This window comes from Sinocyclocheilus grahami, unplaced genomic scaffold (assembly GCF_001515645.1).
Source record: "Sinocyclocheilus grahami isolate Dianchi unplaced genomic scaffold, SAMN03320097.WGS_v1.1 scaffold2576.1, whole genome shotgun sequence".
Classification (NCBI taxonomy): Eukaryota; Metazoa; Chordata; class Actinopteri; order Cypriniformes; family Cyprinidae; genus Sinocyclocheilus; species Sinocyclocheilus grahami.
Window position 1 is genome coordinate 42,992 of NW_015507755.1, and position 12,516 is coordinate 55,507.

The window sequence follows — 12,516 nt, forward strand, 5'->3', positions numbered from 1 at the left end:
CCCAAATATTCAGATGTGTGCAGCACATTTTATGGAGGACTGTGTCCTGATCCTGGGAGAGTAGACTACAATGCCGGCGGTTCTGACTCTAAGACTGTAAGTATGTTTTTTATATTTAAAGTTTTTATATTTTATATATTTAAAGCAAGTTTTTTGGGCAGTGTAGAGTAGGGCTTGTTGTTTGTCATTTCTCCGATCACAAATGCAGACAGGGTTTTATGTTTACGTGGCGTGATGCAACGCAACACATAAAAAGACAGTATAAGTCATTATAATCAGTAATTATGTCCCCACTGGATGCAACAAATGCCTCGTTTGTAATGGGTTTTAATTGTGAGGGTGAGGGGCGTAACATTTCCGTCACACGCTTGAGGTATTCAGCCAATCACAACGCACTGGATAGCTGGCCAATGAGAGCACACCTCGCTTTTCAGACCGATGAGCTTTGTAAAAATCGATGCGTTTCAGAAAGGCGGGGCATAGAGGAGAAACAATAATGTACAGTATGTGGAAAATAATGTTTTTTTTGAACATTAAACGGCATAAACACATTTCATTACACCAAATACACAACATACTGTTCTTCTTAGCAACATCATATGACCCCTTTAAAAGTATTTGACAAGAAACCTATCAGATATCTTTATCATTTGGTTATCAATGAGTACAATTTTTTTTACTTTTGACAGTTTTGTTGTGTTCTACAACTGGAATAATTTACCCGTTAATATTAGACAGTGTTGCACCTTAGCACAGTTCAAGCTACATTTGAAAATATGGTTAAAGATGAGTCCGCTGTGACCATTGAGTATTTTTGTATCTTGAATGGTTACAAAACTTTGGTGAGTTGTCAAATTGTTACAATTTTTGAAGGGTGATGCTTTGTAGTATTTATAGGGCATGCTTTGTAGAAATTTGGATTGCAGTTTCTATGCGGGGATATGAATTATATACAAATAACGAATTAAATAAATAAAAAATAAAAAATAAAAATAATTAATACATAAAATAAACAAATATAAAAGACATATACCTATGTACTAAAATATATAGAAAATAAATAAAAATAGATAAATAAAAACAAGACGTATGTACTAAATAAAAATAAATACCAAATAAATAGACGCACGTTTTATGCTTTAGAAATATTTAAATATGCATTTATTTGAAAATAAATAAAAACTAAATACATAAACACATATTCTCGTCTATATTGCCCTCTGAATAGCAAATGCAGATATTAATAATAAAAAAATGTAAACAAAATATTTCATAATAGTAACATAGGCTATAAATAATAGTATAATATAGTTACTTAAAGTAACATTTTACGTAATTTATTTTGCAGGTTTGAACATTATTATTATTATTATTATTATTATGTCACTGTTCTGCTGTATTTGTCACAACGAACCGTCTGAGGAAGGAACGGTACTTCCGGTCGTCGTCTTGGAGACCAGTCGTGTGCTTCCGGTCGCGATGCTAAGTGCGCTAACGCTAGCGGGCTGCGGGGAGTTTGTAAGATTGAAATAAACAGAGAAATCGATCGGATCGATGTCCGTCAGTCGGCGCTGTCTGGACAGAGTCCTCTCCATCGTGAGTCTCGCACCAGCTGCTCTTCATTTAAACCTGTTTACAGACGATTAGCGAAGGTTGAGGATAAATATAGAACATTTACTTACTTACAAGAGATGCTACTATTTTGTTATTGTGGTGTTATTTCGTTTATATACTAGTATGGAATTTATTAATATTGCTATTTTTATATTTTTGAAGAGCTTTTTCCATTTTCAGTTTTCACTTAAGTTTCAGCAATCAAATTATCTAATATGTATATGTGTGTGTATATGAAAAAACGTGTCTATATATGGAGAAAGGGTGGAATGGAATATATATATATATATGAAAAAAAATCACTTGATTGCAGTGATTTCCTCAAAAGGTTATGTAAAGTTAAGGGTACCATCATTTTTGTCCAGGCCAGTTTCATCAGTTTGTTTTTTTAAATGCTTCTGTTGAACCACAATTCAAAAGCAATGTCTGATTTTATTTAATTTGTCCACGTGTCTGTGTGTGTGTGTGTGTGTGTGTCTGTCTGTCTGTCTGTCTGTCTGTCTGTGTGTGTGTGTGTGTGTGTGTGTGTGTGTGTGTGTGTGAGAGAGAGAGAGTGTGTGTGTGTCTGTGTGTCTGTGTGTGAGTGTGTGTCTGTCTGGGTGTGTGTGTGTGTGTGGGTGTGAGAGTGAGTGTGTGTGTGTGTCTGTCTCTCTGTGTGTGTCTGTGTCTGTCTCTCTGTGTGTGTCTGTGTCTGTGTCTCTCTGTGTGTCTGTCTGTGTCTGTGTGTGTGTCTGTCTGTGTGTCTGTGTCTCTGTGTGTGTGTGTGTGTGTGTGTGTGTGTGCGTGTGTGTTTTTGTGACATATGAGGACACAAATTTGTATAATGACATGGATATAACATAGGTATTACAAGGAGAAGGTGCCTTATGAGGACATTGCCCCATGTCCCCATATTTCAAAACACTTATAAATCATACAGAGTGAATTTTTTGAGAAGGTAAAAATGCAGAAAGTTTCCTGTAAGGGGTAGGGTTAGGTGTAGGGTATCAGATTTTGTTCAGCGTGAGTGAGACGCACCTCCGCAGTCGATCATGTTGAGTTCATCAGGTTTGTCCAGATCATGCCATCCAAACACACACACACACACACCACAAAACACACCTGAAACAACAGCAACACACACAGATTACTCCGCAGCTCATCTGTCATCAACTTCTCTGCTTCTTCACATTGATGCAGCTTGTGTTCATGAGCTGTTACCATACAGATGCAGTGGGCTCTCATGTCGACAGGCTCCAGTGTGGATGCAGACGGATGCTGTGAGGTTTTGTGCTCCAGGGTCACAAATATGGTCATGCAGAATATGAACAGCAGCAGTATGCTAGTAGTATGCATGCTAATAAGCATCTAGTTAATATTGAGAATTGGTCTCTAAACTGAAGTGCTACCAGCATTTTGCATATCATTTTAGAGCATTACTAAGCGTGATAATGTAGAGCAGTGTTGGGGGTAACGCATTACAAGTTACGTAATCAGATTACTTTCTTCAAGTAACTAGTAAAGTAACGCATTACTTTTTAATTCACAAGAGAATTTCTGAGTTACTTTTTCAAATAAGTAACGCAAGTTACTTTTTTTCTTCTTCAATGTATTGATTGACAGCTCTGCTGTCGCCATGTTGAGAGAAATCAGATGTTACTGTAGCTCTAACATAAATATGCATTAATTCATCTCACTCACAAAAAACCCCCACAGATTCAGTATTCCTCAAAATGAATAAAAATAAAACAACTCAGAATATGACGCAAACCTGCAATAATTAAATATTAAACAACACAAATATGCTTTATGTATTTAATCCCATTCTATTTGCTTCTGATGATCCGGTTCAAGCGTACTAATAATCACACATTACTCTAGACGAACATCTGTGTGTGTTTGTTTATTGCTGAAGTGTTGAAATGTCTTCTTCTGCATTCTACTGTACTTTACCTTCAGCCTGAGGCGCATTCATTTCACTTTTGCTGTGAAAGGCTTTTATATTTGCCAAAAATATAACTTTTATATTTTAAAAACAAACAAGCAAGCCCTGTCCAGATTTAAAAAGTAACGCAAAAGTAACGTAACGCACTACTTTCCATAAAAAGTAACGTAATTAGTTACTTTTTTTTAATGGAGGAACGCAATATTGTAATGCATTACTTTTAAAAGTAACTTTCCCCAGCGCTGCTGTAGAGTAGTAACAATAGTCTGTTACTCTGTAACACTCTTGACGCGCACGCGCACGCACACTCACACTCACGCGCACGCACAGAAGACGGAAATGCGGGGATGCTCGCGCGGAGCTGCAGGAGTGTTACAGTGAGTCAGTTTATACAGTAGATATGTGTTTGCTTTCCCGACACTGAGCGGCTGTGCTCGTGTTTATTCGGGATTACTCGTGTTCGTCTGTTTGTTTGTGTCTCGCTTGCGTCTGCGCGCGGTGCTGGTGTCTGGTGTGCTCTATAAACGCATAGTAACAGTGTTGAACAATAAACATATGTACGACTGGATGGATTTAAGAGCTGTCATCCGGGTTAAATCTCGCGCTTGTTACAGGAGAGGGAGTTTCGCTATTCGACAGCGGATCACGGAAGATGCACTCGAATGCCATTAAACATTATTTGATCATCTTATAAACTCTAAAGAGAGTCTGAACATCTGCAGTGTCCGTGTGGCCCGCTTTGTTTTGATGAGCTAATACAGCTTCCGCTTGACAGACGTGTCAGAATATCACCATGGCAACTGTATATTCCGCCAGAGTTCCAAAAGTTCTATGGATACAGTATCACTGTATTATGCGTCAATGTAGCTGAGCGGCTTGAAACCTCAAACTAGGCAGCTGGTAATACAGGTGTGGTGGTTTCTGTGCTCAGGACTGTGTGAGTGGGGCTCTGCTGGGCTCGTGGTGATGGGGAAGCACTTCTTCAGCGAGACGGACATCAAGAGCGCGTGGGGGCAGGTGCTGGCCGCCTTCTGGCAGAGATACCCCAACCCCTACAGGTACCCAAACCACTCTCCATTCAAGTGAATCGCTCACCCAGGAGTGCTGTTTTTCTGTAAATGTGCTCACCTGCAGGCCATCAGAGATGCGGATGAGTTTGTCTCTTCATCAGATGTGGAGGAATGTAGCATCGCATCAGTGTCTCACTGCAAGTGAATGGGTGCCGTCAGAACGAGAGTCTGATAAAAACATCACAATAATCCACAGCACTCCAGTCCATCAGTTAACATCTGGAGGAGACACACGCTGAGACACATCCAGCATTAAGACGCTTTTATGAATCAATAATAACTCTTCCTCCGGTGAAAAAGTGTTCTGGTGTGAATCAGGAGAGAGATCTGCACAGATCAAGCAGCGTTTAAACAGCTCTAAACACATATGTAGCTGGATTCTGATGTAAGAGACAACAGCAGATGAGCTTTTCCACCGGAGGAAGAGTTATTATTGATTCATAAAAGCGTCTTAATGCTGGATGTGTCTCAGCGTGTGTCTCCTCCAGATGTTAACTGATGGACTGGAGTGCTGTGGATTATTGTGATGTTTTTATCAGACTCTCGTTCTGACGGCACCCATTCACTTGCAGTGAGACACTGATGCAATGCTACATTTTTCCAAATCTCTATAATCAACCTAAATCAATGTAGTTTTCATCTGATTGTCTTGTGCACTATATGACACTGTGAGCGTGTTTCTCTCAGCACTCATGTTCTGACGGAGGACGTAGTTTTCCGTGAGGTGACGCCGGATAACCTGCTCCTGTGCCGGCGGCTCCTGACGAAGACCAGTCGTCTCCCTCGCTGGGCGGAGCGTGTCTTCCCGGGAAATCTGTCGCATTCGGTGTACATCATCGAGGATTCTGTGGTCGACCTCGGAAACAGGAGCCTCACGACACTGACCTGGAACGTAAATCACGCTAAACTAATGGTGAACAACAACAACAACACACACATTAACCTTTACGCTTCATCTAGAAACATGCATTGAGGAGCAAAAATTTAGTTAGTTACTTCAAAAACAGTGATTTTACATCTAGTATCTAGGCTATTTTATCAATAAAAGTGTGTGTGTGTGTGTGTGCAGTAAGGCTGTCAAAATGGCTGAAAAACTCAATTTGAATTTTGTACTTAAATATTATCAATATTTGATTTTAAAAGGCATAATTTCAGTTAGGGGGGGAAAAAGCTTTTGGCTTCTCTCCTGAGGCCACAAGAGGGCGCATCGAGCAAATTTTAATAATTTTTTCATTTTTTTTAATGATTAAAATAATATTTACAAGCCAATTATAATTAATTAAGCTGCTTAAACATCTATAAACAAAACAGCATCATGTATGTATTTATATAGTTTAATACAAAGGACCGAAAACACAGTACATTTCTTCATTTAAAAACACAAGTGGCAGTGGGGTGGGAAAATTAGAATTAGAATTAAAGTTAGAATGCAACGTTTTTGCAAAATCAATAAACTATATATAGAGATATTTAAAAATACTAAATTAATTTAATACTAAATTATTAATAATTTCAAAATAAATGTACTAAAATAACAACAACAACAACAACAAAAACTATGTAGACATGTTTTAAAAAACTAAGTAAAACTATAACTGACATGAAAACTATATAGAAATGTAAAAAAATAAAAATGACAAAAATAACTAAAACAAACTATTTTATTTCAACATTTTTAATTTAGTTTATCTTGATGTATTCAAATAACTAATACTGGAAAAAAATCAATAAAACCCTATATATAGACATATTTAATAATAATAAATTCTGAATAAATTGAATAAAGATAAAAACTGTAATAGTATTTTAATGAGACCAAAATCAAAGACTTCATGAATGGATCCTATTGTGACAAACAATAATGCTGTCTATCATAATGTGCACTAAGATGTGTGAGTGTGTGTGTGTGTGTCTCTCTCTGTGTGAGTGTGTGTCTGTGTGTGTGTCTGTGTGTGTCTCTCTGTGTGTGTGTGTGTGAGAGTGAGTGTGTGTCTGTGTGTGTCTCTCTGTGTGTGTGTGTGTGAGAGTGTGTGTGTGTGTGTGTGTGTCTCTGTGTGAGTGTGTGTCTCTGTGTGAGTGTGTGTGTGTGTGTGTGTGTCTCTCTGTGTGAGTGTGTGTCTGTGTGTGTCTCTCTGTGTGTGTGTGTGAGTGTGAGTGTCTGTCTGTGTCTGTGTGTGAGAGTGTGAGTGTCTGTGTGAGTGTGTCTGTGTCTGTGTGTGTGTGTGTCTCTGTGTGTGAGTGCCTGTGTAAGTGTGTCTGTCTCTGTGAGTGTGTGTGTTTGAGTGTGTGTGTGTGAGAGTGTGAGTGTCTGTGTGAGTGTGTGAGTGTGTGTGTCATACATACATTTAATGTATTGAACATATTAAAAGCAGCACTGACATATTTAAAAATGTTTCATTACAAATATCTCATTCATTCATTTTAAAGTTCCTAATAAGGAAAAGAAGTGACATCTATCATTATTAGTATTATTATTATTGTTGTTGTTGTTGTAAGTGCTTCCGTAATTCAGGCACATTGATTTATGTAAAAGTTACAGAGATGAAGCGGTTCTGCGGGGCAGAACTGACTCGTTTGTGTATATTTTTCATGAATATTCTTTTATTTGGAGGTACGTGAAGTGTTTGATTTAGGCTCTAAATAATCACACATGCTGTCATCCTGCTTGGGTTTCTCTCTTGCATCTTGGAGGCAGATGTTCTCTCCTATTTAAGGTTAGGATGAAGTCTCGCTTGGCTGCGGACGGTGTGTACCAGCGTGTGGTGGAGCGCTGTGTGTTTGCGGGCGATCAGGACCGACCTGTTTGGACACGGATCACCAGAGAAGCCTGGATCTCTTCAGGAGTCTTTGGCCTCTCCAGACCCATTCAGGTAATGCCACGGCTGAGCCGTTAGCAAACACACACTGGGGTTCATCGCGATCTGGGTTTGAGTCTGACCTAAAACAAGCAAGTGCAAAGATGACGAGACACTGGGAATGGACTTAAGTGTTGTGTTGATATGAATGGTCAGCATTATGTTGTAACACTGTGTTTGTCGTCCTGCAGGAGTTCGGTTTGGCCAGGTTCAGGAGTAATCAGGTGAAAGCGATGAAGGGTTTGGAGCACGCACTGTCCAATCTGCAGAGTAAGAGCTCCGGTTATATACACTACAGGCCTGTTCACATCGAGAACAAACATTAGCAAAACATGGAGAAGAAAACTGCCAACGAAAGGTCCACAAAATTAGCTCATATTTACATGATTCAGTGCAAAATAAAACCCATCAGACAATAAAAACTTGAGACGTTAAAGAAATTAATTAAGTTATATAGGAATGCATCACGCTATTATGTCAATCATTAAGGTTTATTGTTAACAGGTACAACTTTTTAAAAATAAAATAGTGTTTTGTACATTATGGTTAACTAAAACTAAAATTAAAACCAGTTTTTTTTACTTGAAATAAACTGAAATAAAAGTTACTGAAATAATATATATATATATAATAAATTTCAGCTAGCTGCCAAGACAACATTCTCATTTTAAATTTACTTTAACTTGATGTACTAAAATAACTAAAACTAAAATAAATAACTATATAGAAATATATGAAAAAAAACTAATAAAAATGACAAAACCACACTTCATTGATAATTAAAACGGAAAATAATAAAATATAAACTCACTCAAAATAATAAGAAAAACTATTATGGTATTTCGATACTAAAAGACGTCATTTCTTATTTTAATTTAGTTTTAACTTCATGTACTGAAATAACTACAACTAAAATAAATAACTGTATAGAAATAGTTTTTGAAAACTAATTAAAATGTCAAAAACACAATAAAAATGACTAAAGCTTTAGCTAAACTTAAAATAGAAAATATTAAAATGTAAACTGATTCAAAATACTATAAAAGTATCTCAATGATACTGAAATAACACTGGTGTAGAAATACTGTAAACAAAAACACATTCCCATTTGATCAACAACTGCTTTCCAACTAAGAGAAATATAGGAAAAAAAATAACTTTTTAAAAATAAATTGATAATTTACATACATTTTATTTATATAAATATTTATGATTTTTAAAAATATACATATTTCTTTTATTTAAATAAATAAAAGAGTGGTGTGAATAGGCCTTTATCCTATCATAATCCTGAGTCATATTTATTTGTATAGCGCTTTTTACATACACAATGTTTCAAAGCAGCTTTACAGAAAATCATGATAATGTTCATAATATCTTAACATCTTCATGCCTTATAGTGCATGTATTAGTTTAGAGATGGACGATAATATAGTGACATTTTGTGACTTTACAAGCAATCGCAGTTATTACTTCTTGACCTTAACACTCGAGTGATAAGTTATAAAGACACGCGTTTTATTACTGTAAAAGAAAAACCACAGAACAGATTAAATTATCTCAGTGTTAGTTCCTCTTTCCGTTGCTGTTTATCAGTATTACATCTGACAGCGTGAGAGTCTTCTGTAGAAGATGGAAAATAACAGAAAGTGTGATCATGTTTTCTTCTGTGTCCATCATTTCAGAAGCATCGGCCGTGTGTCCTGGAGATTCTGCCGAGAAACACGAAAACCTGAATTCAGCCTCCAAAACCCAGAAACCTCAGCAATACATATGATCAGTACGAACAAAGAGTGAATTTCATGATCACATCAGGTCACCCCCAAAAATCAGAACAAAATCAAACGCATTTTTTAGGAATTTTACAATTTGTTTGATCAGAACATTATTTTTATCACCCAATTATCATCACTGCTATGGAGATTATTTTAACCGTGAAGTATTTATTTATATATCACTGTAGCATTTGCTGTACTGCCTTTAAGCTGATTTCAATTTAAAAACAAAGTCACTGTATTGCAAAACTGTTTAACTAGAATACAGAAAGAAATTGTTACAATAATCACGACAAAACTGAGTTTATATCGCAATTCTGAGTTTAAATCTCGCAAACTGAGTTTATATCGCAATTCTGAGTTTAAATCTCGCAAACTGAGTTTATCGCAATTCTGAGTTTAAATCTCGCAAAACGAATTTATGTCGCAATTCTGAGTTTAAATCTCGCAAAACTGAGTTTATATCGCAATTATACGTTTAAATCTCGCAAACTGAGTTTATATCGCAATTCTGAGTTTAAAGCTCGCAAAACTCAGAATTGTGAGAAAAAATGGCTGAATTGAGAGATAAAAGGTCGCAATGAAACAAGCCTCCATAGAAATATGACCTGAAGGTGTTTTCATGAGAATCACTTACCCAGAGAACCCTGCGATGTGACCTTATTTCATGGCTGCTAAGTAAAGTAACGTAAAGCTCAGGTAACGGTGAATGTGAAGACTGAAGATGAAGCTCGCTGCGGAGATCATGCTGTCCTGTACCATGTGTTTAGAAATTTGATTAGAAAACTCAGGGACCGATACTTTGCAATTGTTTACAATTGATACTGTCACCCTGCAGTGTGTTTCTGACGTAATGCATAGTAGAACATACTGTATATGTATATATATATATATATATATAGTGCCATCCAAAAAAAAAAAAAACTTTTTTAGTTTAAAAACTTAAAAGACTTTTAAGCTCAAGATGAAATCTGAAATTAGAAATATTTTAACTAGTGGTCTCAGACTTTTGGACCTGGCTGTATTCAAATTTAAAATCATAAAATACATTGCTGTATAATACATAATTTTATCAAAACGGTTATGAGTTCATATCAAATAATTCACTGGATTTCAGGTCACAAGTTTAAAGTGATCCATCTCTGACAGCTGTGCCGCTCAACTGTTTTAATTAGTTTCTAGTCTAATCATATGAGAAAATGCACCATATAATTTTAATTTATAAAACTATGTTTTGTTGTAATATTTCTTTTGCTCTATTCACATGTTTCTAAGATGCTTTAGTGTGAAATTTAAGGTTTTAGAATGAAGGATATTATTGTGAAAATTAATATTTCATTGTTTTGTAGCTGTATTAATTTTGCTTGAAAAGACGAGACACGGAATCTTCGAATAAAGAAACAAATGATGAAACTCTTGTAGTTTGAGGAGCAATCAGACCGTTTTAATGATACTGTGAACACAGAATTTAAAATGTTCTTCGTTTGTACATTTAGTTTCTTTAAAAAAAAAAAGAAACAAGAAGTTTTTTTTCCAAGAAGCTGAAACCAGAACTTGCTGATTAATAAAATATTACTTCTGTCTACTTCAAAATGTCACATTTAATTCAATGTTACTTTGTAAACATTTGTGAACTTTACAAGCAATTTCTAAATGACTGTTTCTATGCCATTGTTTTTCAGTGTGTAATAAATACTAACTTTTAAAGAAATATTTAAGCAATTAAACGGATACTAAATCCAAACATAATATAGCTTTATATAGAGCCTCCAAAGTAAGAAAACAATGCGTATTACTGTATTTAAGAAATAAACTGAATCGCCCAATCATCTTCAAAATACAAAAATCTTAGAAAACATAATTAAATGTAGCATTTATTCTAACAATGTCATAATTTTTACAAAATGACACTGACCATATGAAATTAAGCTAGTAGTAAACATGACAGAAAGCAAATTATGTTCATGTAAAAGCCATCAAACTCTTTAAAACGGTCATAAAACAGCAACCCAGTGCAGAATGTCCGAGATGCTGTTTTAGGTGTGCATGTCATGTTTTATCTTTTTTGCACACTTGCGTAGACGGTGGCCTCATCAGTGTTCATCTGTCGGGATTTTGGTTTGTGAGATTTGATGTGGACTACAGATGAATATGTAACATCATCCTGCAGAGATAATAAACACACACGTTACACAATTATACTTCTGCCATATAGAATGCCAAAATTATAACTGTCAGAATGAGAGTCCAAACAGCTGATAAAAACACCACAATAATCCACAGCACTCCAGTCCATCAGTTAACATCTGGAGAAGACAAAAGCTGAAACAGATCCAGCATTAAGACGCTTTTATGAATCCATAATAACGCTTCCTCCAGTGGAAAAGTGCATCTGCTGTTATCTCTCACATCAGAATCCAGCTATATATGTGTTTAGAGCTGTTTAAACGCTGCTTGATCTGTGCAGATTTCTCTCCTGATTCAGACCAGAACACTTTTTCACTGGAGGAAGCCTTATTATGGATTATAGACTCAATGTATTTTAGTTTAAAACGTCTTAATGCTGGATGTGTTTCAGCTTTTGTCTTCTCCAGATGTTACCCACCGCCTTTCTTGGGTACAATGAAGTAGGAGCTGTAAAACCCCGTCTTCATATCGGCTGGAGGGACCGGCTTTATCGCATCCTTCGCCAATAGGACTGCGACCTCCGCCCGCAAGATAGGACCATCAGCCGCCTTCACTGTTGTGAAGCAGATGCCACTGAACTTGGGGGGGGACGCGGGCGACTGAATCGCATAGCCGAGCCTGACGGTTCGAAGGAGCCATCGAGACGGGCTGGGTAGCTCAAACCAGGCTCCCAGACACCGCGTTAGTGGCATCAACGGAACTACAGGCGTACCCGCAGTGGGGCAGCGTGGAAAAATGCAGGGACCCGGCCCAGGCATCTCATAGCCGGACCGAGGCGGGGTCTGGTGTGTGTAACACTGACCTGCGTTCGAGCAGAGGGTGCGTGGGTAGTCCGTTGGTTTGTCCTCCCGATCCGCCCTGCTGCTCACTGGCGAGAGAGGAGGGTGAGTGTGATACGCACTAGATCGTCCACAACCCCCCCGTCCCCTCTGGGGACCCAGAAATAGAGGAATTGCTCTTTGTCAAGAATTTGAGTACCACTGACCGAGAGGTGGTGGAAAAAGATGAAAAGATTCTCCACCCGGCCCTCCTCCGGGGGAGGGAGTGGTGTGCTTACCATCTCCTGAAGAGCACGTCCCTCCACCTCTGGG

The 12,516-nt window shown here is 37.2% G+C and overlaps 2 protein-coding genes across 2 annotated transcripts in view; one reads left to right on the forward strand and one right to left on the reverse strand.

Moving 5' to 3' along the window:
• Positions 1–3,863: 3,863 nt before the first annotated feature.
• Positions 3,864–9,554, forward strand: LOC107575336 (PRELI domain-containing protein 1, mitochondrial-like). Its single transcript, XM_016261730.1, has 6 exons — positions 3,864–3,915; positions 4,470–4,596; positions 5,296–5,521; positions 7,365–7,478; positions 7,655–7,733; positions 9,149–9,554. The coding sequence occupies exons 2-6, from the start codon at positions 4,505–4,507 to the stop codon at positions 9,238–9,240; spliced, it is 603 nt and encodes a 200-aa protein (XP_016117216.1). The 5' UTR covers positions 3,864–3,915; positions 4,470–4,504; the 3' UTR covers positions 9,241–9,554.
• Positions 9,555–11,294: 1,740 nt separating this feature from the next.
• The window catches only part of LOC107575335 (polymeric immunoglobulin receptor-like), an 8,898-nt gene continuing 7,676 nt past the window's right edge, over positions 11,295–12,516 (reverse strand). The window contains exon 8 of the mRNA XM_016261729.1: positions 11,295–11,402. Within this exon, the coding sequence (XP_016117215.1) occupies positions 11,295–11,402 (108 nt within the window). The remainder of the gene's footprint in view (positions 11,403–12,516) is intronic.

What these genes read in the sequence shown, in the direction of transcription:
- LOC107575336 (XM_016261730.1), top strand. Translation starts at nt 4,505, where the DNA reads ATGGGGAAGCACTTCTTCAGCGAGACGGACATCAAGAGCGCGTGGGGG. An exon ending in AGATACCCCAACCCCTACAG is followed by an intron (nt 4,597 to 5,295) that starts GTACCCAAACCA and finishes TGTTTCTCTCAG; the next exon opens with CACTCATGTTCTGACGGAGG. An exon ending in TAAATCACGCTAAACTAATG is followed by an intron (nt 5,522 to 7,364) that starts GTGAACAACAAC and finishes GGTGTGTACCAG; the next exon opens with CGTGTGGTGGAGCGCTGTGT.